Source organism: Tupaia chinensis, unplaced genomic scaffold, assembly GCF_000334495.1.
Source record: "Tupaia chinensis unplaced genomic scaffold, TupChi_1.0 Scaffold000066_1, whole genome shotgun sequence".
In the NCBI taxonomy this organism is placed as follows: domain Eukaryota; kingdom Metazoa; phylum Chordata; class Mammalia; order Scandentia; family Tupaiidae; genus Tupaia; species Tupaia belangeri.
Genome location: NW_006159525.1, coordinates 1920850 through 1946035, shown reverse-complemented (window position 1 = coordinate 1946035; position 25186 = coordinate 1920850). Strand labels below are relative to the sequence as shown.

The window sequence follows — 25186 nt, the reverse complement described above, 5'->3', positions numbered from 1 at the left end:
GAGCGTTCCTAAGTATATTTTGAGCAGTTATTACCCACCATCAGTGCCTTTCAAATGTCACTCACGGATGTTCATCTGTTTGTAGGGAAGCACAAAACTTTTTCCTCTGTTCTTTTCCAAAGTCGTGGAGAGCGTTTTAAATCTCCGAGTCGAACTATGGCAAGTCAATCCAAAATTAAAGTGCTCAAAACCTTTATTTTGAAAAGCCCGATCGGTGCCCGTCAAGTAGTACAGAGAACACTGCTTTCAGTCCTCAGTACCTTCATCTAGAACTGTCAGGTGTGCTCTCATTTAAATAATGTGACAGCTCGCACGAAGCCATCTGACGAGTCTCACATTCGATTGTTAACAGTGCAGCGAAGAAAGTCCAAGAAGCTTTTTTGCAAAGGATTTACCTTCAGTAATTCACATGAACTACTTCACGCCTGGTCGCCTCCCGCCTGCAGGGCTTGGTCTCTCTTGCTCGCTATCTTCGATGGAAGCTGTAAAGACCCACTTTACCTGGAAGGACAGCTGGGAGTTTCAACCGAAAGAAAGTCAGTCTGAAGACGGCTCGAAGGCCGCTTCCGTGCGTACGTGGGGATGTCTAAACACAGGACTGGGGGACAGAGAGCTTCGAATGCATGGAGTTTCAAAACATGTTCTGAGAGACCAGCAGTTGGCCGAATGGCTATGTCGCTGGACTCCCATGTCATTGACCATTGTTCGAATCCCAGACCCGGTAGCTTAAACTCATGCCCCGTCCAAGAGCAGACGCTGTCCTGTGCTGGGGAGTTGTGCAGCCAGCGGGAGTTGTGCACATTTTCAATGCCACCAGAGTGTCAGGGAACCCCAGGGAGGTGCTGCGTAATGGGCTGCCAGGCTTCCTCTGGCTGGGCGTCAGTGAATTCCTTCAGGTGTTCCCGTTAGTGAACAATGATGCATAGAGCGGACATATTATTAATAAAAATGAGGAACCCACACAGGAATGGACTTCTGCTTGTGCCTCAGCACTTAGCAAGGGGCAAGTGAGAAAAGGGTCTTTTCTGCAGCCTGCACTGGGAATGGGTTGGCCAGGTGGGCGTGAACCGGGCCATTCGTCACAGCTGTTAAGACGGGTCCTGCAGAAGGATTTACCAGCACCCACAGGGAGTGCCCGGGCCGGGCAACGGGAGCTTGCTCGACTGTAACACAGAGGACGTTCAATGACTCCGCTATTGAGCACCCTGTCTTACTGGTCAGGCGTGAGTCTTGTGGCCCTGGATGCTCACAATTATGAGAATGCACCACAGGACTTCCAGAAAAGTAAACAGTGCAGCTCAGACAATGCCTGCGTGGGGCGGCTTCCGATTAGTCCCGGCAGTGCGTGCTCTGCAGCACTGACGAGGTGAGGGGCCCAACGGGCTTGGGTGAGAACGAGCTGGCTCTCTCACGTGCATAATGACATAAATCTGAATTAAGGAAGTGCGAAAGTAGACAGGACGCATACGGAGAAAGTTAACAAAAGCCCAAGGGGAGGCTGCCTTTACTCCAAGGTTGGGGGTTGGCTGGGGTGGGCGCCTGCGCGGCATGCGTGCTACTCAGCCCTCTGCAGCCTTGAACAGGCCACTCGTGTGTGTGGAGCTGGTCTGCCCAGCTGGGTGTGTGCAGCAGATGTTTGCTGAGCACCTGCTATGTGCCAGTGTGGTCTGGAGCACTGAGGATACTCAGGGAGTGAGGACACAGACTGAGCCCTCGTCTTCCCTGTGTCCTCGGCTCCCACAGGAGCGAACTGTTAAATAAAGAGAAGCCTCTGCAGCCAGGAAGAACTGTGCATTGTCTACTTAGCATTCATGAATGTTTGCTCAGCGGTGCCTGGCGCTGTCTCAAGTACGTCTATTTGCGTTACCAAACCTCGTCCACATAACTAACAACCCTAAGAAGCGGGAACCAGTCACCTCGCTTTCCAGATGAGGAAGCATGGCCCGGACACAGATACAAGTGCCAGCCTCTTGTCCATGCACTGGCCACGCCCAGGTGGGAAACTCTGGACCAATCCTGAGGCCCTTACTGGCCGATGGGCACCAATTGCTCGGCCCAGGAGTTGTGGCTGAAAGGCAGGCCCTGTGTCTTCTGCCCCGCGAGCACCTGACTCTGTTAGCTGGAGAGCGCGCCCTGTGAGCCAGAGAGCGTGCCCTGTGAGCCCAGGTCAGCCTCTGAAGGAGACGCCTGAGGCCTACACTGGGCAGGGCCTGTGGTGTCAGCTCAGGACAAGCAGAGAGGGACTTGTAAAGAGGCCTCTTCCTCAGAGCTTCTCACACCTAGCCCGGGAGAGAAAGTTTGCATAACCCTCTTTGCCTCTGGGTAGAAAACTGTAGGGTGGAATTCACCCAGACTGAGAAGCCGAGGAATCCTGAATCCGGCGCCTGTGGCGTGCAGGTATTGTAACTCCCGTTTTCCATCCTCCCGTTCGAAACAGCCGCTTAGCAAGAAACCAAGACCCCGTCTGTGCTGGCTGTGACTCCCCACTGCCAGGGCACACAAGAAACCAAGACCCCGTCTGTGCTGGCTGTGACTCCCCACTGCCAGGGCACACGGCTCCTCCGCAGACAGGCTCGTTTAAGTCTTCAAAACACCAAAACGAAGGCTTCTCACCCTTACCACCAATCTTGCGTGCTTGGCTCTCGAAGGCGATGTAGTCTGGTTTGGGGAAGGGGCTTATCGACCTGCACCGTTTTCAGACTCTGTGGTTGGTTCTCAGACAAACGGGGTTTCTGTGTGCGTGAACATGGACTTTGCCTCTGTACCAGGTCTGAGAACGGCAGCCCAGAGGGGCTCAGTTTTCACTTGATTTCAACCAGGAAATTGTTCTGTTTTCTGCAGCGAAGTTTGACTCTCCAGCCCCTGACAAGACGTGCGACTGGACCCCAGCCTGGTGATGTGTCCCTGCATCTCGGGGATGTGAGGTCTCCCCTCCCAGCAGAGAAGTTGAAAGAGTGACTTCGTTACTGAGTTTTCAAATTCTCCCCAGCACGGATCAGAAAAGACATTTCTGTTCAGAGCTGCCACATTACAAGCAGGCGGAACAATTTGCATAGTTTCCAGGGGGCTCAGGGGAAGGGGAGCGTTTAGTTCCCAAGCAATTATCATTATTTTCAATAGAGTTACGGTGCCACAAAGTGGATCCATTTCTTGCTGCAAAATAAGCAAGAAATGGATTAGCTGTTTTTGCAGCACGGTACATTTCGCTCCTTGGCCACATTCTGCCGGCGTGGCACTCCTCTGTGTGGGCGTGGAAACTGCCTTCGCTGTCGGTGCTGCAAACTCTCAGGAGACCGACTTGATGGAGTCCCTGAAGTCAAAGGCACTTTGGGTCCGAAGGGGAAAGTGAGACACCACAGAGGGAGAGAGCGAGCTGCCGAGACAGCTACTGTCGTCAGCACACGGCCATCTGTTTGCCCGTTCTTGTCGGTCACTCTGGGTCTCCTCCCACTGGCACAGGCCTTGGAAAAGACTGCAGCAGGCCGGGTCACACAGCTAGCATCCTCCTCACAAAGAGCTGTGTGCAGAGAACGCAGTGTCAACGGGCGCAGTGGAAGGGGAGAAATCTGGGTACGCTCTGTCTCTAATGTGCAAACCGGAGGGACACAGGCAGGGCTGTGAACAACTGGGGCCAGTCTTAGCTTTCCCGCCTGTTGGTCTGACCCGATCAGCTGTCTCTTCCCACCTAGTGTAGCTGTGTGTCCAAGTTACCTGGCAGTGTCCCTCAGCAGCCTGTTTTCAGACCCACCTGTGACATGGAGACAAAGACCCCCTGACTCCCACAGGAAGAGAGGCTTAGCAGACCCAGGTCCCAGCCAGCCAGGGGAGCGGGAGGGCAAGGCAGAGAGCAGACCCACCGTGGGCTTTGGGATCCATGGCAGGGGATACGTCTCGGGGGTCTTCAGAAAGTTCATGAAAATGTGTATTATGGAAAACGTTGCATGGATTTCAAAAATGTTTGGCACCAAAAGAAACTTGTACTTTAGTTAGATTTTCCTACAGACATTTTGAAGTCCCCCCTGACTCTACAAATGGAAACGACTGTAGAGAGTGCCTTACCCACCTCCAGGCTGCACAGGTGAGGAGAATAAGGCCCACAGGTAGCTGGGAAGCTGAGATGAGAGCTGACCTGGGTCCCCTGTCTCGGTTCTGTAGACTGGGTATGCGATCTTGCTCCCGGTTAAAATGGCAGCAGGGCCAGCCAGTTCAAAGTGGCTGAAATGACAAGGGGCGTCATCATGTCATCTTATAAGGAGCACGGGGCCAGCCCTAAGGCCTGGTGGGTGGGGAGCCAGATCCCACGTGGCCGACCAGGTGGTTCAGTTCCTGGCCCCAGTGACTTGAGAAACACGCCAGGTGCATGTGCAGGTGTGCCCCTAACCCTAACAGCAGAGGAATGGTGGAAATGCAACTGCAGTGTGACCACACTCCATGGGGACTTTCTCCCTTTCCTGTTTCTCTGTCTGTCTCTGGCAAGCACATATATGCCTTGTAACAAAAGAAAAAAGAGAAGAGAGAAAGAAAGAAAAAGAAAGAAAGAAAGAAAGAAAGAAAGAGAGAGAGAGAGAGAAAGAAAGAAAGAAAGAAAGAAAGAAAGAGAGAGAGAGAGAGAAAGAAAGAAAGAAAGAAAGAAAGAAAGAGAGAGAGAGAGAGAAAGAAAGAAAGAAAGAAAGAAAGAAAGAAGGAAGGAAGGGAAGAAAGGAAAGAAAAGAAAAGAAAGAAAGGAAGGAAGGAAAGCAAGCAAGCAAGCGCAAGCAAACAAGGAATCAGAGCAAGGTCGCACCAGGTACAGAATGGGAGCATTCCAGAACCTGCGGGTCCTGACTTTGCGGGTGACTGCCCAGCCAGCATCCTCACGGGAGCTTCCGTATAGGCTAGGTGTCGCCGTCACAGAGGTGACATTGCCCCCCGAAGGGTGAGAGCACCCTGGCACAGAGGTATGGCTGGCGTTGTCTTCTCATGGCCAGAGCTTATGCCTGTCCATAAACCCCATGGAGAAAGTGCCTGGGGAAATAAACACGCTTTTATGGAGTCACTTTCCATGGGTCAATAGTGATCCAAATGGGAGACAACCAGCCCTCCAATAGGTTCTCAGACCTGGGTATTAGCCTTCATTTAATGCTTTCCGGGCTCATCTTTGTGACCAGAATCATGCTTGGCTAACTTACAGCAAGCAACGTTGTCTAACTCTAGATCCATTTGTATTTCTTCGCTGTAGAAAAAATAAGTAAACGAAATCACGATTGTTGGGCAGAGTCGCAGCAGTACGGGTCGTGTGTGTGCCTCAGCCTTGAGGTCGCTTCTGAAGACGGGGCAAGGCCATGGATGAGGTGGGAGGTGCATGATAGGTGTGAACACCTGCCTGCATCCTGAGAGAGCTTCGGAGACTTCCCCCACCAAGCTGCCCCCACTTCTCCCTGCATCTCTGAAAGACCAGACTACTACTCTTTAAAAAAAAAAAAAAATGAAGTGAAATTTATACAACATAAAATTATTTGTGTGCAAATTATTTTTATTTTATTTTTTTTTTTTGCCATAGGGTATGTCTGCTTACCAGAGGGAAACAGAGAGAGGGAAAGTGAGAAAGACCCACCCAGGGGGTATGGCCATGCTGCAGTCCCTTCTCCTGCATTCTCCTCTTGGGATTTTGAGCACACGTGCACATGTGCCAGGCATGAGTTTCAAGTCACCCCTGTCTGGGACTTGAACCACGGCTAGCCAAGTGGGAGCTCTGTGCCTTCCCATTTGCTGGCCTCACTTGAGTGCAATTTTGAGGTGCACAATTAGTGGCGTTTAGCACATTCACAATGGGGAACACCCTCCCCCTTTCTAGTTCGGAAACGTTTTCTGCATCCCTAGAGGAGATCGCCATTTACCTGGACTAACATAACCTTTGTTTTTTTTTTTTTTTGGAGAGGTTTTTGCTATAGGGCGCGTGCGCTCGCCAGAGAGAGACAGAGAGACAGAAAGCGAGAAATCACCCCCCAGGGGGGATGGTCACGCCGCAAGCCCTTCTCCTCCATTCTCCTCTCGGGATCTTGGGCACGCACACACACGTGCCCGGCGTGAGTTTTAAGCCACCGGGTCCGGGACGCGAACCACGGTTGACTACGTGGGAGTCCAGCGACATAGCCATTACGCTCACTGCTGGTTCCCCCTGGCGTGAGTTTTAAGCCACCGGGTCCGGGACGCGAACCACGGTTGACTACGTGGGAGTCCAGCGACATAGCCATTACGCTCACTGCTGGTTCCCCCTGGCGTGAGTTTTAAGCCACCGGGTCCGGGACGCGAACCACGGTTGACTACGTGGGAGTCCAGCGACATAGCCATTACGCTCACTGCTGGTTCCCCCTGGCGTGAGTTTTAAGCCACCGGGTCCGGGACGCGAACCACGGTTGACTACGTGGGAGTCCAGCAACATAGCCAATACGCTAACTGCTGGTTCCCTAACATAACCTTCTAAGGCCACTTTCAATGACGTGACTCTCTGGCACCCAGCTAGGAACTGGACTCAGCTCTGTGGCAGTGCCTTCCAGCTGGTGAGGTCATGGAGCTTACCTGGTAATTGCAGGACATCTGCGCACTTGTCCCTAACAAACCCAGCCGGGGTGGATGACTGACGTGCTCTGGCAAGTGGCTCTGTGATTGATCATTGCAGCCTGAGCAGTGCTCTGCAGCTGGGCACTTCCTCGGTTTGGGGCCAGCTGAATGTCCATCAAGTGACATCCTTGGCAGTGGAGACCCGGGACCGGCTTGCGCAAATACATTTGGCTCCGGGACAGGGGAGTTACGCTGTTTGTCACCTTCGTTCTGTGTTAGTGGAGGCATGCTCTCCTACGAACTCAGATTCCTGAATCGAGGGGCATTTTTGTGGTCACCTCCTGGATGGAATGAGTCCGTGCCTGCCACTCCCATTGGGGCTGAGGTGGAGGGTTGGGGTCGTCTTGTAGGGTTGAGCCTTAGCCTGGCAAGGGTGAGTTTGTACTCTCTGGTCCCAGCGCTTTCACCTCTGCAAGGAAAGAAGGGTTGTGGCCGGCACGTTCCCAGTGTGGTTTGGCTGTGAAATTCCTTGTACAGAGATTCAACATGGACACCCCAGACGCCCCGCAGGTGAGCTCAGACACGCCGAGGCGAGGAAGACAGTGACCGTGCCTCCTCCTTTCCTGCTCCTCTGCGCCGAGGCTCAGGGGAGGCCCCCCACGTCACCCAAGGCACAGCGGGAAACCACTGACCTTGTCTGGACACGATGTCCAAGCACTTGCATGGAGTTTCTGTTTCTTTGTTAGCCTCCAGGTCACTCCGAGATGCGGATGTACAATCCCACAGGCCTCCGAATCCACTGCCGTGGGACCCCGCCCGGGCTCCTGCCTGTTTCCCATTGCTCACCGGCCGTTCCCACCCCCACTCCCAGCTCGGAGTACCTCCCACCTCCGCAGGCCCTGGGCATGTTTCCACGCTGCCTTCTTTCCCTTTTCTATTTTTTTTTTTAAGTTTTATTTTGCCATAGGGCATGTGCACTTGCCAGGGGAGACAGAGAGAGACAGTGAGAGAGAGAGTGAGAAATCTGCCCTCGGGGGTGGCCACGCCACAGCTCCTTCTCCCCTTGGGATTTGGGGCATGCACGCACACATGCACGGCATGGTTTGCAAGCTGTCATGTCTGGAGTTCCAACTTCAGTTGGCCACATGGGAGGCCAGTGCCTTAACCATCATGCCACCTGCTGCCCCCACGCTGTCTTCCTGAGGGCTCCATTCTGCATGGGCATTCTGAAGGCTCTTTGAGGCTTATTACTCAATTTTCCAGAGCCCTTAGGAGAGCCTCTGCACCCGTGCCGGCAGCTGCTGCTTCTCCAACGTGCGGTCTGCAGACCAGGTGCAGCGGGGGGATTCTGTCTTGGAGGCTCAGGGTCTGAACTCCCCTTGTGTCCTTGGTGCTGCCATGATCTCAGGGCCCACACAGAGACCATGTGAGCACACATCGAGGAAGGCTCATGAACAAAAGCTCTGCACCAACCCCCGCCGCCATTACCGAGGGCGGCCTACACAGCAAAAGGTAGCCCCGACCCTCCCAGGGACGGAACTAGTGATGCCATGATTGGTTGGGTCTGACCACCTCTTCAGCTGGCCCGGCACATGGGCCTGATGTCAGATCAAGTATTGGAGCGTGAGGGCATCTCCCAATGCCACCTGAAGTCCTGGAGGAAACGGACTCTCAGAGTGCTAGCACTGTGCTGTGTAGGCCGGCTGTATCATTGTGTGGTCGAGTGCAGGATAAAAATGCAAGGTCCCTCGTCCAAAAGGTACAGAAGGCATTCTCCTTTGTCCACAGTCTCGTCACCTGTCACGGGTTTTATCTGCCACTCGATGTTGTACCCCTCTCTCAGCACAGTGACACCCATGGGAGCTGGTACAGTTCCTCACAGGGGCACGGCCCCCACCTGACCTCCCTGCACGTGGTCAGGGTGGAGGGTGGCGGTGGTCGGTGAGCAGGAGGGGTGGGAGTTAGGGGAGAATCCATTCCCAGGAGGCGGAGAGCCAGTGGGAGGGCGAGAGTCGTGGTTCACATTCCGTTGTCTCTGTCGTCTCTTCACAAGCTCAGAGATGATGTCATCATGAATTCCAGATGGTGACAGCCCAAGAGAGGGGACTCCTGCCAAGTCCGGGGTACCCGTGAGCCCCAGAGCCCAGCCCTGCGGGTGGGTACACAGCAACAGCCTTCTCTGGGCTCGATGACCACAGGGACACCTGGAGGAGGAGAGCGAGCGCTCCCAGCTGGGGCATGACGCCCAGAGGAATGGTAACAGCTGTAAAACGGACGCCGATAAAGGCTCTTCTGTCAGAGAAGGTCACGGTTGCCCTTCATTTCTGGCATGCGGAGAAAGCACAGCTGATGGAGAGCGCTCCCAGTGGGTGGGCGTTAGCGTTCAGGCCAGCTATTCCGGAGAAAGGGGGATTTAGCAAGTTGGTTTCAAAACTTCTCTTTACCTTTTTAAGCACACCTGATGACTGTGTACCAAGGACACATACACACACACACACATGACTGGTGTGGTCATAGAGGTGTGACGAGGGAGAGAAAATGAATACCAGGCTGGGGAAGAGCAGGGAGGAAGCCATTTTTAAGTTGAAATCTATCTTTTTCAGTGTCTGGTCTTGCATTTCCTTTCCCCCCAAACAGTTGTAGATCAAGGCTCAGCTTCTCAAGATGCGTTTAGGAAGAGCAGCTTTGGGCCTAAGGAAGTGCACACCTCAGTAGTTCCTGGGAAGCCAGGGGTCTCTCTGGCATGCACCCAGAAACGAGTGCCCCTTACTCCTGCCCACTGGAGCACAGGGTTGAGGGACCCACTTCCTCTTTAACCGGAGGACCTCTGGGTTCACCAGCAGGGGCACTGTGGTCACCTCTCAGCTTCCTGCCTAAACCAACACCAAGCACTTAGCTGTGAGGCTTTACTCATAACTCAGAGGGGTCTCCAAGAATGGGAAAGACTGGGGCCTTGGGAAATAAGGGAACTTCGGCCTGCATACCCCAGACCCCTCGTGTCTATTCGCATGCCGTGTTTGTTCCGGAGAGCTTGGGTTTCAGGGTGGGTCTGTGCCCGGTGCCTGCATGCTACCGCTTTGACGTGGACAGCCGTAGAGGAAGCCACTCTAAACATGGGTAGTTACGGGACGGGGTGAAGTTCGGCGCTGACTCACTCTTTTAACTAGCTGAAGACTAGAACATAAACACCTTGAATGTATGGGTGGCGGATGTCACTAGAACTGCAGGTAAGTTCTGATTTCTCGCTTTTTATGTTACAATTTCTGGTTTGTATTTCTTTGATGTACATCTCCGTGACGTACAGCACAGCTTTTCCAAACGTGCGGTGTGTGATCATCAGGTGAAAGCTACTGCCCTAATCGTTATCTTCCACGAGGCCGTCACGGTTGGTTCGCCTTTGCTATTTGTTCCAGCTTTTGTCTCTGGAGCCGCGTATGTAAGATGCGCCAGGACTTTTGGTTTTGTTTTGGTTTTACCATCTATCGTAGTGCACCATTCCATGACCTATCCGCCTTGCTGACGAGCATTCTCGTTTCTGTTTTCAATCTACATGCTCTTCCAAAGGCTCAAACTCATGAGCCTTTTACCAGCAAAATGGGCTTCCACCAGGCTGCTGAGGTGACGTGCACAGGTACCAACGCCTGTGTTGTGAGTTGATGGCCGTGCTGTTGAACGGCCAGATTCTCTGGGGTCAGATGCTAAGAAAGTGCCCTCAGCAGCTGAGCACGGTGGGGTTTAGCCACCACACGGATTTAGACACGGCCAACAGCACCGCTGATAATGAGCCCCAGTGGCCTCAGTGGGAAATATCAACTGTGAGCTCAGCAATCGCTCAGCACTCGCCCTGTGTCTGCGCTGAAGGACCCGACTGGCCAGATAAAAATCTGAGTGACACATAGCAACAGGGTGATAATTCCAGGGGGTGGCAGTCCTGCGGTGTGAAGCAGGCCCTGCAGGAGGGTCCCCTTGATGCTCCTGGCTTGAGCTGACCCTCCCCAGGGTCACCATAGTCCTTACGAGTTCTGTCCTCGGCTTCTCCCAGGGAGTCACCCACCCCAGTCCGAGGCAGAGCGGCACCTGTGGCTGTTTGTCTGGCCGTGGTGAGCCAGGGTCTGGCTCTCTCCTAACCCCTCACCCGTGTTCTCTAAGCTGCAGCTTCAAAAGTTCATGAAGTAGGACTGGAGTTCTGATGGCTTGCTCAGCAAGTTCTTCATTGTTATAAAGGTCTCATTGCTTAAGCATAATCTAGCAAAATTGCCAGGCCCCTTTCCCTCTCCAAACTCTCAGACTTGTAAGGGAAGCAAAAATGTCTGGTGAGTCCTCGGAGTAACTGTGCCCAGGTTAGAACTACCTGGAGACTACATGGAAGGTTCCAGAAAGGCAATGGTACCTCATAGGAGATGACAGATTACTCCAGAACCCAGCCTGTTCACGTTCAAGTCCTCCCTCTGCCACCCACCAGGCAGCGGGGAGAGCTCCCAGAGCCCCGTGCCTCAGTCTCCTCAGTTCGTACGGAAGGTTGATCATGCCTGTACTCAGAGCCCGGTCGCGAGCCGGTCGATGGAAACACGAAGTGCTCGAGGTGCAAGCATTGGTGCCTGCACTGTGCTGGGCACTGTGACAAATCCCTGCCCCGTGGAGTCGGTGTTCTGCGTGGTGGGGCACTGGGCGGCCGCGCAGGAAGGTCACGAGCCCATCGTGTCAGATGCAGCCGCCCTTTGGCAATCAGCCGTGCTCACGCTCGAGTTGGGGCAAATCCTTCCTTGAGCTTTGGCTGTGTGGGACAAAACTCCCAACGCGGTGTTTTGCCAACCAGCAGCCCACGAGCACGCAAAATGTGCTGCCAGCAGCCCCCGCAGTCCAGGAGGTACCCCGGCCAGCCTCGGCCTCGACCCCACCTGCCCGTCAGGGAATGGGCGTTGTGTTTTGCATCAGCGGTGAACTGGGTCAAAGTTTAGTCAATCAAAAGTTGTGTCAAGACTCCTGGTGGTTGGCCCGGGGGCCCGAGGCCTCCTGGCATTCATTAACAATTCTTCGTTCAATGATTATCTCCTGGGGTTTATTGTGGGGAGCTGGTCCAAAGCGCACTGACCATGGCCAGGATCCAGACCCTGCCCCTGACGTCAGAGGCGAGCCTCCCTGGGTGTAGCTGAGGGCAGGGCCCCTCTCCTCCACCGTATTTAAGGCCCGGAGGTTGTGCTACCGAGCACAGCCTTCCCACTGGGAACACACTCTCGCCAGCGGGAAGAATCCAGGAAGAAACCCTGGGATCTCGGATCGGGATCCTCCAACGAGGAGCAGGGTAGGCAGGGCTTCCTCATTTACGCGGGACTCACAGCAGCTCGCATAGTTTCTTCTCCCGTAGAGCATCATTCTCTGGCAACCTGTGGCCCGAAGTCAATGGCCGTTTGAAGGCACAGCCGTGGCTTTGGCTCAGGAGGCCCGCGCTTTCTATTCCAGGTAACCTTCGTGTCTGTGCCCCTCGGCTGCAGCAATGCCTCCTCAGCTGTCCAACGGCCTGAACTTCTCGGCCAAGGTCATCCAGGGCACCCTCGACAGCCTGCCTGTCGCAGTGAGGGAGTTCGTGGAGAGCAGTGCTGCCCTGTGCCAGCCCGACCGCATCCACATCTGCGATGGGTCCGAGGAGGAGAACCAGCAGCTCCTGGACCACATGGAAGAGCAGGGCATCATCAGGCGGCTGAGCAAGTACGACAACTGGTAAGTCGGCCCTGCAGCTCCAGCCCACCCTTCCTACCTCCCTCCATCTCCTCGGGCTGGTGGGAAGAGTGAGTGAAGACCTCTGGGGGCGTGGGCTCTTGAAAAACTCAATGAGACGGTCAGAGCCATGCAGGCCTTACTTTTACGGCAGCAGAAGGGCAGCCCAAGCCTTAAATGAGAGACACATCAGACAGTACCCTCCTGATCACAGCGGACACAGCCCTGATCCTGCAGGACCATCTCCCGGCTCATACTGCCATCCGGCCATGCCCTCGCTGGCTCTGCCATGCACCTTCACGGAGCATCGGCACGGGGCACGGGCACAGGGTGGAGTAAGACTGGTCCCTTCTGAACCATGCTTGGCTGAGGGAATCCTGTGGCTTTTTGCAGCTGGCTGGCTCTCACTGACCCCAGGGATGTGGCCAGGATTGAAAGCAAGACAGTCATCATCACCCAAGAGCAGAGGGACACGGTGCCCATCCCCCGGGCGGGCCTGAGCCAACTGGGGCGCTGGATGTCGGAGGAGGACTTCGAGAAAGCGTTCAGTCTCAGATTCCCAGGGTGCATGAAAGGTGAGCGGAGCCCTTATTCCACCCGGTGACGCAGAGGCAGACCTGTGATTGTTGTACCTCTCCTGCAAGGACAACTGTGACAGTGACAGAAACTCCCATGGCCCCAGATAGCTTTCAATTCCAGATGGGAAATTGGCAATGTATGGAAAATGCATATCTCGGTTCTCAGTTCACGGACTGTCATATATGAACGTGAAAAAATGTCCGTGCATATGAATTTAAAATTGCTCGATGGAACGAATTCTATCTATTTGAGAATGCCTTCATTCCACCCTTCTGTTCACTTGCAGCGGACTCTTCTAAACCAGAGGGGTGGCTGGCAAGGAGGGAGTGATGTTGAGGAGACCAGGAGGAGGGGTCCAAGAGTTTGATGAGTCCTGGGTCAGTTCTGACCAGTCCCCTCTCTGGGCCCCACAGGCCGCACCATGTACGTCATCCCGTTCAGCATGGGGCCGCTGGGCTCGCCGCTGTCCAAGATAGGCATCGAGCTGACGGACTCGCCCTACGTGGTGACCAGCATGCGGATCATGACGCGAATGGGCGCCCCCGTCCTGGAAGCCCTGGGCGACGGGGAATTTGTCAAGTGCCTCCATTCTGTGGGGTGCCCTTTGCCTTTAAAAAGTAAGTGTGTGATTTCAAACCCAAAAGTTGGCAGACGAGAACGAGCCCCGCCGTAACCCCTTCAGTGCCGGAGCTCCTCCATGTGCACTAATGCCGGCTGGGTCCTGTTTACAGAGCCCCTGGTCAACAACTGGGCCTGCAACCCAGAGCTGACGCTCATCGCCCACCTGCCCGACCGCAGAGAGATCATCTCCTTCGGAAGCGGGTACGGCGGGAACTCACTGCTCGGGAAGAAGTGCTTTGCGCTCCGGATGGCCAGCCGGCTGGCCAAAGAGGAAGGGTGGCTGGCAGAGCACATGCTGGTACGTGTCCCGGGCATCCAACCTGTGCGTCTCAGAGGGCCTGGGGGTGGCGAGTGCAAAGGCAGGTGTAGTTTGCACGGGTGAGACCCGGCATGCGACTCTGTGCAGCGGTCACAGACCCACGGGGAGTTCCTGCGGTGGTTACTACACACACACCAGTACATGGCCCTTTTGAAGGCGCTCAAGTGCAATGAGAGGCGTTTCGGCCTTCATAGTCTTTAAATGTTGGTGCGAGATCGAAGGGTTAGATTCGAAGGCCTGCAGTCCTGGGGCTTCTAGACTGAGGTACTGGCCTCTGGGGGAGAAGGGAGCAAAGATCTTACTGAAGAAGCCTGTCCCGCAGATCCTGGGGATCACCAACCCCGAGGGGGAGAAGAAGTACCTGGCAGCTGCGTTTCCCAGTGCCTGTGGGAAGACCAACCTGGCCATGATGAACCCCACCCTCCCTGGCTGGAAGATCGAGTGTGTCGGGGATGACATCGCCTGGATGAAGTTCGATGAGCAAGGTGACCCTTCCAGGCCCAGCTGTGGCGGATAATCGGGCTTCAGTGCATTAGTTGTTGGCTTTCAACACATGCCAGATTGTCCTGTTTTTAACTGAGTTAGTTTGGATTTCGCAAAGCCTTAGAAATAAGCATTCCATAAGCCTCCTTCCAATTTAATATCCAAGCTGGATTGAAATAGGACCATATGCTGCTGTTTGTTTTACATAAATCTGTTAAAGCAGCGTTGGTGGAAAATTGAAGAAGAAAGAGTTGTAAAAGCCTCGAAGTTGAATATGATGCTTGGAGGAGAAAAGACAAATGCATTCATACAGAGAGGGGGAAATGAGCATTTGGTACAAATATGAGAAGACTTAAGAATCTATCTTACGCTTTGCTTAGCATTCATTTCTACTTTTCTGTTTAAAACTTCCAGGTAACTTAAGGGCTATCAACCCAGAAAATGGTTTTTTTGGTGTTGCTCCTGGGACCTCTGTGAAGACAAACCCTAACGCCATTCAGACCATCCAGAAGAACACCATCTTCACCAACGTGGCCGAGACCAGCGATGGGGGTGTTTACTGGGAAGGCATTGACGAGCCGCTGGCCCCGGGCGTCACCATCACTTCCTGGAAGAACAAGGAGTGGAGTCCGGAAGACAGTGAGTCCCTCTGGAGGCCGCGGTGCTCTGGGCTGCAGGTGCCACCTGCTGGGCCAGACAGTGAGAGGCCTCTTGCTCTCTTCCTGCAGAGGAACCGTGCGCCCACCCCAACTCGCGGTTCTGCACCCCTGCCAGCCAGTGCCCGATCATTGACGCTGCCTGGGAGTCCCCGGAAGGTGTGCCCATCGAGGGCATCATCTTCGGAGGCCGCAGACCTGCAGGTGAGGCTCTCCGTGCTTAGTCACAAGCTCTTGGCCACCTGAGCACACCCTGAACGTGCTCTTCCCACGACCCTGTGCCAAGGGCTCCACCTTCCTTCCACAAACCCAGAGCAGCGGGCAAGCTCATTGTACAGCCCACCTCTGGCCACCTAGGGTCTTCCTGACCTTGGCTCTAGTGTAGCTTGATCCTATTTTACTTTTTATTTTATGGCCTTGGTGTAACATTGACTTAGTTGTCTGTATTTTAGCTTTGGGACTGAACAGGAGTTCAGTTAAAAAGGCTGTTTTGCTGTGGCCTTCTGTGTTGTGAAGTGACTTCACTGTAGCATCTAAATCTTAAAGGAATTTTTCTTTGCTTTCTGCTAAAGGCGTTCCTCTGGTCTATGAAGCCCTCAACTGGCAGCACGGTGTGTTCGTGGGGGCAGCCATGAGATCAGAGGCCACAGCAGCTGCGGAACACAGAGGTGAGTCTCAGTCAAGACTGGAAGCCGTGAGGGTGATTAGAGCAGTTCTCTCTCTCTCTCTCTCTCTCTCTCTGGCTGTATGTACAAAGAGAGAGAGAGAGGGGGAGAGAAGGAGGGGGAGGGACGGAGAACCAAGGGCACTTACGTCTACAAATGGCAGCCGGAATTGCCCACGAGAGAACCGTTTACCAATGGGTCCTCTCTCGATTTAACAGGCAAAGTCATCATGCATGACCCCTTTGCCATGCGGCCCTTCTTTGGCTACAACTTTGGCAAATACCTGGCCCACTGGCTGAGCATGGCCCAGCGCCCTGCAGCCAAGCTGCCCAAGATCTTCCATGTCAACTGGTTCCGGAAGGACAAGGAAGGCAAATTCCTCTGGCCGGGTTTTGGAGAGAACTCCAGGGTGTTGGAGTGGATGTTCAACCGGATCAATGGTGAAGACAGCGCCATGCTCACACCCATAGGCTACGTCCCTAAGGAGGACGCCCTGAATCTGAAGGGCCTGGGGGACGTCAATGTGAAGGAGCTCTTCAGCATCTCCAAGGAGTTCTGGGAGGAGGAGGTGGAGGAGATCGAGAGGTACCTGGAGGATCAGGTCAATGCCGACCTCCCCTATGAGATCGAGAGGGAGGTGCTCGCCCTGAAGCAAAGAATAAGCCAGATGTAACCAGAGCCTGAGAACACCACCCCTGTGATCACCCATCACCGCTTTTCCAATCCTTAAGATGCAGAGGAGCGAGAAAAGGCGAGTGTCCCCAAATCCACCCCACTGCCAGCATGCTCACAGCCACGCGGACCACCAGACCTGAAGGGCACGCTGTAATTGTTTAGATACGGGCCACAGAGTACAGGCGAGTCACTAGGAGATTGGGAAGGAAATCTTAGCACCACTCCCAAATTCACAGCTGTAGGCCTCTCAGGCATTGGGTTTTGTGTTTTGTTTTTTGTTTTTTTTCACTTCAGCTATATGGGTTAGTGCGATGCACAGAAAAACTCCTTGAGCTGTATGTGTGTGTGTGTGTGTGTGTGTGTGTGCGCGTGTGGTGCATGTGCACACGTGTATCTGTATGTACTGTTATCTAAGATGTATTTAATACCTTTGGAAAAATCGAGGGCAAGATTACCTACTGTCGTTAGGAAGAAATGTTGCTTGTTATTAATACATGTGTTTAAATTATTTTTATACAGCACTGTTCCTTTTCATAATTGCAATGTTTCCCCCTTACCACATCTTTAAAAAAATTGCAAAATAAACTTTTATAGAAAAGATGGTTTTGTTTTGCTTGGCTTCTTACTTGAACCACTTAGAAGTGATGATTAAGCACTTGGAACCCAAACCCCGCAAAGCCCTTCTTCCTGGACAGTGGGTTCCTGTCTGCTCACTTCCAAGCAGGTGGGGGCTGGCTGGCTAGAGGACCCAGGAAGGAGCCCCATGGGGAGGGCTGAGCAGGGAGGGGCTGCAGAGGTGACTCGGAGCTGAGATTTCCGATTAGCCGGGGCCACTAGTTGGCGCTCTTCCTCAATTCCATGAGCCTTTAAATGGCGGGTCTGTCAAGCTGGACTGGCAGTGTAATATGTGGTCTTGGACAAAACTTCGGGTCTGGGGGCCCAGGCTTCCCGAGAATTGCCTCTTGGATAATCCCGCAGGCTTTGCCTTACTTTTTATTTTTACTTTTTTATTTTTTAGTTTTTTGCCACTGGGTGTGTGTGCTTGCTGGAGAGAGGCAGAGAGGGACAGAGAGAGGGACAGTGAGACATCACCCTCTTGGGATTTTAGGCACAAACGCACACCCGCCTGGAGTGATCTTTCAAGCTGCTGGGTCTGGGACTCAAACCTTGCAGCTGGCCGTGTGGGATCCAGCACCTTAACCACCACACCACCTGCTGGCCTCAAGCGTTTACTTTTTTTTTTTTTAAGCAATAGTTTTCTCTACTGCCCTCCCCAGGGAAGAGGGTGGGGAGAAAGTGACTCCCAGAAGGCTCTCCAAAGGGACCATCTCTGGCAGCATGAATCAGCCCCTTCTGTACCTGAGACGCCCCAGCACAGTGGGCTGCTCTGAGAAGTGGGTGGTGGAGGGCCTTGCCCGGCCTTGCACCTTGCCCAGCCTCTCCTGCAACTGGGTGCTCACTGGGGGTTTAGTGCAGTGCACGCTGCCATGAGCTTCCTGCTCACACGATTCTGCGGAGATGCACTCTCCAGGGGGTGCGCACCTGACGGCCCAGCTGTGCGGTCAGCCCTCAGCGCTGGCTCTCGCGCTCATCACGGCAGCCCAGGGTTCCCCCTTCACAGCCGTCCCCCTCAGCTCCCTGTGGAGGGTAAAGTCGAGGCCACTCCCAGTTTACATATGGGGAAACTGAGGCTAGGAATGTCCCTCAGGGCTGGGAAATAGCCAGAGTTTTCCTCCCCTCTAAGGAGCCACATCCAGTTCAGTCCTCCAGACGGACAGGCACCTTCTGCGGCAGTGTGAGCAGAGGATGTGCCTGGGTGTGAGACGCTGCCCGCTGAGCTGGTCTGTCTCACATGGCTCTGCCGTCCGGGACCTGGCTTCTCAGTGCCGTGGAGTGGGATTGAGGAGCATGGAGGAGCATTGGGCAGCATTTAGTCCACAGCAGCATTGGTCGCAGGGCCAAGCTCACATTCGCCTTGTTGACGACACCTGCCAGCGTCCGCATTGAAGCTTGTTCCTGGGGTGCTCAGTCTGCAACCCCTTTATGGCTGTGAGCCCCCAGTGATGGCCATGTAAGCGTGAGTGTGCCAGACTGGCAAAACTCCTCTCCAGGCGGAGCAATTTGCAGCAAAATATGCTGCAAATATTTGTCTGGCCCAGGAAAATTACTTTAATTGCATAATTAAACACGTAGATGCTGCTTCCAGACAAAATAGCTGGGCAGAAGGACTGAGCCCACAGCTGTCCCTGGGAGCTTGCTGGATAGACGGGCCGTTTCTCTTCAGAGGCTGCTCCGGCCCGACTTCCCACTGCAGTGACGGTGTGATGGAGGCTGGAGAGGGAGGCTGTCAGAGAGAAGGGGCAGGAAGTCTCAGAATCAGAGGCCCGTGAGTGGACGCGTAATCCACGGGTGGGGTGGAACGTCCCGTGCACATTCATTTTCCACAGACAACCGGTAACTCCATCAAGCAAGCGGTTTTCGTAAATAGCAGTTTAAAAGAAGTTTGCTTTTAAAAAAGCACATCACAACGATAAACCCAAACTGCAAAGTGCTTGCCAAGGCGGTAACCCACCTGTGTGATGAATGGGCAGAGGTGCCCACAGGGCACCTGAGGTAGGTTTGGTCTACATGGAGCCGGAACAGGCCAGTCTGTGAGACAGTAGATTCGTGGTAACCAGGGTCGGGGGTGAAGAAGCAATGGAAAGGGACCATTCATGGGTACAGGGGCTCTTTCTTTTTCTTCCTTCCTCTTTCTCTTTCTTTATTTTTTAAAATTTGCTAGAGGGCACATGCATTCACCACAGAGAGAGAGAAGAAGAAAGAGAAAGCGAAAAAGCACCCCTAGGGTGGCCATGTACATCCCTTCTCCTCCGTTCTCCTCTCGGGCTTCTGGGTGCACCCGCACATGTGCCTTGGCTTGTTTTCCGAGCTGCTGGGTCCAGGACTTGAACCATGCAGTTGGTCATATGAGATCCAGCACTTTAACCACCACACCACCTAGTTTCTTCTGGGGTGATGAAAATGTTCTAAAGTTGGATTGTGGAGACGGTTCGGAAATTCTCTGACTATACTGAAATCATTGAATTTTGCATTTAAAATAGTACATTTTATGGTGTGTGAATTGCAGCTGCTTGAAGTTGTGTCTGGAAAAAAAAAGAATGAATGAATGAATAGGGCCAGCCTGTGGCCTGGTGGGTAAGGGCTGGATTCCACATGGTTGACCACACGGTTTGAGTCTCAGTTCCAGGAGCTTAAAAACTACATGAGGTGTGTGTATATGAGTCCCCAAAATCCTGAAAGAAGGGAAAATGGAGGAGAAGGGGTCGTGGAGTGCCATTCCATGGGGGCTCTCTCTCTTTCTCTACCTACCTGTCTCTGTGCAGCTAAGTTAAAAGGAGGGGCCAGCGGGTGGTGTGGTGATTAAGGTGCTGGACTCCCACATGGACAACTATGGTTGAAGCCCTAGACTCAGTGACTCAAAAAATCACACCAGGCTCATGTGCGAGCATGCCCAAAACCCTGAGGGAAGAACGGAAGACAAGGGGCTGCAGGTGGCCATCCTCCCTGGGGACAATTTCTCTCTCTCTGTCTCTTTCCGGCAGCGCACACTCCCTACGGCAAAAGCCTGAAAAAAATTTAAAAAAAAAAAGTGCAGCAAAAGCAGAGATACCACATAATTCATTTAGAGGCCTGCCCAGGGCCCTGGGTCCCCGGCCTGAGCTGATTGTTCAAAAGGGAGGTAAGGAGGGGCGAGGCGCCCTCACCCCACTGAGACCCTCTCCCTCCGCGACTCAGGGTTCAGGGAGCGTGGATCCAGTTTGATGCCAGGCCAGTCACCGCCTCACAGCCGCCAGGTGAGAAACTGAGGCCACAGAGGGCGGCGACCTGCAGGTGGCAGAGCTGGGGCCGCCGTGGCCTTGTCTTCCAGCTGGTCCCACAGCGCTGGGCCCTCACTCAGCAGAGAGAGCCCCTCCCCAGCCCTGCCAGGCCTCGGGAGACCACCAGCGTGTCACATGGGCAGCCGAGGGAAGGGCTTGGTCCTTGTCACGGTGAAGGGGAGGTTGTCACAGGGTGAGGAACCTGGACCCTGGGCTCCCGTGGTGGCAGGAGGCCAGTCCACTCCCCACCTCCGTCCAGACGCCTGTGGAATGTCAAGCCCCAGTGTGGCCATGGACAGCTGCTTCTCGCTCAGCCTCAGTCTCCCCAGTGGTGCTGGGAGCGCTTGCTCTGCCTGGAAGCCTTTCTTGCCGAGAAGGTGGACTCTTCAGTGGGACCCTTAGAGTGGGGGTGCTGACCCCAGCTCCAGCACCAGGTGGAGTGCCCAGGCAGAGAGAGGGCTGCTTTTGTGAAAACACAACCCAAAGACCACCTTCCCCTCTCCCAGCAGGCTCACGGCGGCTCACTGCATGCCCGGATGCCACAGCAGCCTCTCACAGACTGCTGTACCCCACTGCCAGGACTAGGAAGCGTGGGTGCAGAGCAGGAGGCCCAGACTCCCAGACACCTCCAGTCTCCTCCACCTCTGTCCTGGCCCAGAGCCTGGCTCCCCCACGAGCCATAGAGGCTGATGCTTGTGGGCGTTCTGTCTGCAGGGCCTGTGTGCGCTGTTTAGCTCCGATCATGGGACACTGGCTGCCTTTAAAAGAAGCCCCTAGCATCTGCTAAGGAGGCAGGTGCCTGTTCTGTGGCCCAGAGGGCCGGGAAGCCAGCATCTGGAAGGCTGGGCTGCCACGCCAGCTGCCAGACCCCGGAGGGCCCGCTGTACCCAGGAAGCCAGGCTGGCTTGCTGTGAGACTCTCTGGCCAAGGCTCCCAGATTTAGGTGAGGGTTCGCGGGCCCTGGTCTGGCCCTGGGGACCTGTCTGGGCCAGCTGGATCTCTTGTGCTGAGCCCCGCCCCTAGACTTGGTTATTAACCCTGGCCCCATGGTCCCTCTGCTTAACAAAACACCGCCCTTGGAGGTGAGCTGAGGTCTGGCCTCGGTGGGCGCAGGAGGTGCAGCTGTCTGAAGCTTCCGTGAGGGCTTCATCACCATTAAGGATGGAGACGGGGGAGCCAGGGGCCAGTGACTGACTCACTGACATCTGCTCCCCAGTTACGTAAAATAGAGCTCAGAGCCATTAGCCGACGGGAGATGAAATTTACATTTTGAATTAACTCGGATCATCAGAATGCTTCTGCTAGACCCAGAGAAATTAAACATGAAGTTGGAGGGAGCTGTGAGCAGGAGAGGTAGGGGACCAGCCAAGCATGCCAGATTGGCTTTTGCTTTTTCTTTTTCTCAATGGGCTGCAGGCACAGGGGATGGGAGTGTGCTGCTGCAGCCAGCCTTGGAGAGACGGAGGCGAGAAGTCGAGATTTTCGCTCTCTCTTTTTCCTTGGGCAGAAGCACAATAAATCCGCGTGGCAGAATTGACTTCCGATCACTGGGTTCCCTCCATCTCAGCCTCTCTTAATAATGCCTATTTACTGAGCACGTACTCTGTGTCTGGAACTCAGCTACACCCTGCTCAGACAGGACAGGGTAAATGTGTCTTTTCCCCTTTTTTTCTTTCCTACCTGTGTTCCTACTGGGAAGGGAGACCGATGGGAGACGTAAGAAGACAGGGTTTCAGGAATAAGCAGGGCGCTCAGTTGCACTAGGAGGTCTGGTTGGGCTTTCAGCTGCAGCCCTTGGGATCAAGGCCCTAAAGCTCCCGTCACAGTGGTGCACACAGAAGCCTGCTGCCTGGTCCTAAAGTCTATGTGGAGGCCACCTCCTCCCAGCCACCAGGGTGGGAGCCTGTGCACTGCTCAACCCAGCATAGCCCTTGTACGCTGGGGACTAATGGGACGAGGGACAGTGTTTGCACCTGCCTTTGGCCTCTGAGAATGTCTGCAACTGCCCCCTAGTGCAGGCCAGCCTTCCCAGAAAGGGGCAGGGTCTGAGTGTCCTGACTTTGTGCACACAAAGCTGCTGCGTCACCTGCCCTCCGCCCTCCGCCCTCCGCCCTCTGTCACCTCGGGGACTAAGCTCTGTATCTAACGAGCTGCCTGGCTTCAGGGACTGGGTTCTAACTCAAGCTGAGCTGACCTGCTGCAACCTCCAGCTCTCACCTCCTGCCAAGTTTGGCCTGAGGTGGTTGAAGTCCTTATCCCATGGGTGTTGGTTCTACGGGGGCAGGGGGGGGGGCATTCTCCGGGGCCCCTCCCACCTGTGGGGCTCAGTCACTGCGCACACGTGGGGAACTACTGCCGAAGACTCGAGTCTGCACTGCTGAGAGCAGGGCCTCTTCGCCAGGCTGGTGTACATGGACTGCATGACGCGGGTGCTGATCCCAGCAGCCCATGCCTCCCCGAACGGTGGGCCTCCGAGATCGATCTGTCGATTTCCAGCAGACGGTTATTGGGCACCCTCTGGCTGCCCAGCCCAAGTGCTTAGTTGAGCTGGTCAGGACTGTCTTTCCAACGAATTGGTCCCATAGGAGGTCCTGTCCTTTTCCTAGGGTCACTGAGAAACCCTAAGCTTCAAGGTATTAGAGCAGCGGTTCCTGCGGGCCAGAACCCACAGACCCCGTTCTCTGCCCCGTTCAGAACGGCGTGGCGCGGTGGTCAGCCTCCTGGCCCCACCCCTCAGACTCCAGGATTCCGCCTGGGCAGTGGAGAAGGTGCATTTGTGCCCATCTCAGCCACTCATCTGCCCATCTGTCTGTCTGTCCATCCTTCCATCCACTGAGGCGGTCCTTTGCTCTGCCATTTAATTGTCCATCCTCCACATGCTCTCCGTACACACATGCGTATGTGGGAAATCGTTCCACGCCACCCTCACCTGCCCCATCCGCCCACCAGACCCCGCATCCACGCTCAGCTCACCCTCTCATCCCCAAGGCCACCCACGCGCCAAGCTTCGGGCCCCAGGGTTTGCATCAGCCCTGCCTGGTCTCCCCAGATTTCTTTAGGAAACAAATGCTATGCAATCAGAGACAGCGAGCCGGGAGCCCTCCGAAGACAGCCAGGCCACTAGAAAGGCTCAGAGGAAGGGCAGGAGAGTCAGGGGAGGCTCCTTGGAGGAAGCAGCATTTGGTCAGAGTCATAAAAATGCTATTGAATTTGGAAAATCAAGGTCTATAGGTCAGAGTGTAGGGTTGCAGGTGAGTTCCAGGGTGAGTGGGGTCAGGGTGGATGGTGGTGGAGTGTTTCAGAATGGATAGAGAGTGAAGAGAGGGCTGGATGCTGTGTAGACCGACGGTTAAGGTTGACTGGATGGAGGATTGGTTTGGTCAGACTGCAGGCAGGAATATGGGACAGGGAGGGAGGTAGTGGCTGCCCCACCCCGGGCCGGTTATGCTGTGGAGTAAGGGGCATTTTCTTAGATGAGAGATGGTGATGGGAGGACTAGGGGAGAGAGGCCTCGCCCAAGAGCAGCCCCTACTACCCTCGCCCAGGGATGCAGGAGCCAGTCAGCACCGTGGACAGGCCCAGGCTGCCAGCCGTCCCGTCTGCCCTCAGGGGCTTGTGGCCTAACCCCAGCCAGCAGCAAACTCCAACAGCGAACCTAGAAAACAGGAGTTTGATAGTCAATGTGCAACTCAGAAAAAGCCTCACTCCGTGGAGGTTTCCTAACTGCATGGACGAACAAAGGGGCCGCAGAAATCGAGCAAGTCCGAGAGTCTTGCCCCTGGCAGGGGAGGAATCGGGCCTTTGGTGGCCTGAGGCCCCAGCGCTAACCTGCTGTTAAGCTAACATTCTCAGCATCTGAAAAGTCCAGCCTAATTTCCAGGAGGAAATTAGATGAGAAGTGGCTTTAAAAAGTCTCACATTTAAAAACTTGGTTGCCAGAGAAACCTTTTCCCCTGCACTTCCTTGCCTCCACCGTATAAAGTAGGCCCCTCACTGAAGGGTGATGAAGGTACTGGTGGCGACACAGCAGAGAACTGTAACGGGGAAAGGGCCCAACTCCTCAGGGCGCCTGCCTTCCTCAACACTGGAGGAGCTAGGCCCATCACTGCATGCGGGGGCTCGGAGGCCCCTCCAGCGGGAAGGCAGAGCAGCACATGGTGGCACGCCATCTTCAGCTCAAGGCCGAGGCCCGCCGAAAGGAACTCCCAAATGCCACACTGCCACCCCGTGGGCCTCAAGCAGGCAAAAGCGCAGTGCAGGAACCGAGCGGACTGCGACAGCTGCGGTGCTCCGTCCCCTGCAGCGGGCTAGTGTGTGCAGCCTCAGGTCAGGCTGAAGCAGCTGACCTACCACCTTCAGGGAGGAGGCGAGTTAGCAGTCAGTCCGGGCCCCACCAGCCGTCCATGTGTCCACTCACCTCTCTCCATCTGTGCTCTCATCTCACCGTCCATCGAAACAGCTGTCCACTCACTGAGCTAGGCATCCACGCCTATTTATCTGCTCACCGACCTACCTGTCCACCTGTTCATCACCACACACACACACACACACACACACACACTCGCACTCACACCACCATCATGTGGATGGATGAATGGGTGGATGAAAGGATAGTGGGAGGGATGAATGAGTAGTTGGGGTTGGATGGATGGAGAGTGGATGAGTGCACCCGATCCATACATTGTCCTTCGTTTACCTATCTAGGCATCCACTCACCTACACAGCCACCTGTTCATCTATCCATCCATTATCAGCTCCCCGTCCATCATGTGCCATCCATCCATCCATCATCTATCCATTACCCACCCATCACCCATCAATCTATCCATCCACCTACCCACCATGCATTTGCCTATCCATCCACCCACCCATCCTTCCATCCTCCGCCCATCCTTTCATCACCCGCCGTCCAGTCAGCATCATCCGTCCAGCTGGGCACCCATAATTATAATGACACCTGCCACTCACTGAGCACTCACTGTGTGGAGGACTTCCCAGGCATTACTCTTCACCCTCCCCTCAGCACTGGGACTGGGCGTTATTATCTATCCCCAC

General features: G+C 54.6%; 1 protein-coding gene and 2 long non-coding RNA genes across 7 annotated transcripts in view; 2 read left to right on the top strand and 1 right to left on the bottom strand.

Annotated features, from left to right (window-relative positions):
• Positions 1–5481, top strand: part of LOC102498279 (uncharacterized) — a 24430-nt gene extending 18949 nt beyond the window's left edge. For 4 of the 5 annotated variants that reach the window (XR_003547022.1, XR_001369452.2, XR_001369451.2 and 1 more), the window contains one exon: positions 2842–3570. This is a non-coding gene — a long non-coding RNA (uncharacterized LOC102498279). Of the gene's footprint in view, positions 1–2841; positions 3571–5218 lie in introns of those variants that run through there. The other variant, XR_003547023.1, reaches the window with a different exon arrangement.
• Positions 5482–11725: 6244 nt separating this feature from the next.
• On the top strand, positions 11726–16818 carry PCK1 (phosphoenolpyruvate carboxykinase 1). The gene is made up of 10 exons (XM_006141876.3): positions 11726–11842; positions 12001–12258; positions 12649–12830; positions 13248–13451; positions 13566–13753; positions 14097–14259; positions 14672–14896; positions 14986–15117; positions 15486–15581; positions 15797–16818. Exons 2-10 carry the CDS (start codon positions 12035–12037, stop codon positions 16249–16251), a joined length of 1869 nt encoding a protein of 622 aa, XP_006141938.1. The 5' UTR covers positions 11726–11842; positions 12001–12034; the 3' UTR covers positions 16252–16818.
• A 661-nt stretch (positions 16819–17479) lies between these two features.
• On the bottom strand, positions 17480–24591 carry LOC102496324 (uncharacterized). Its single transcript, XR_333552.3, has 3 exons — positions 24549–24591; positions 23699–23786; positions 17480–18597 (listed from the first exon to the last, which is right to left on the bottom strand). It is a non-coding gene; the product is annotated as an uncharacterized LOC102496324 (long non-coding RNA).
• Positions 24592–25186: the final 595 nt, after the last annotated feature.

Excerpts from the sequence above, each read along its gene's own strand:
- PCK1 (XM_006141876.3), top strand. The coding sequence starts at position 12,035 with ATGCCTCCTCAGCTGTCCAACGGCCTGAACTTCTCGGCCAAGGTCATC. Across the intron at positions 14,260-14,671 it reads GATGAAGTTCGATGAGCAAG|GTAACTTAAGGGCTATCAAC; the intron begins GTGACCCTTCCA and ends TAAAACTTCCAG. Across the intron at positions 14,897-14,985 it reads GGAGTGGAGTCCGGAAGACA|AGGAACCGTGCGCCCACCCC; the intron begins GTGAGTCCCTCT and ends CTCTTCCTGCAG.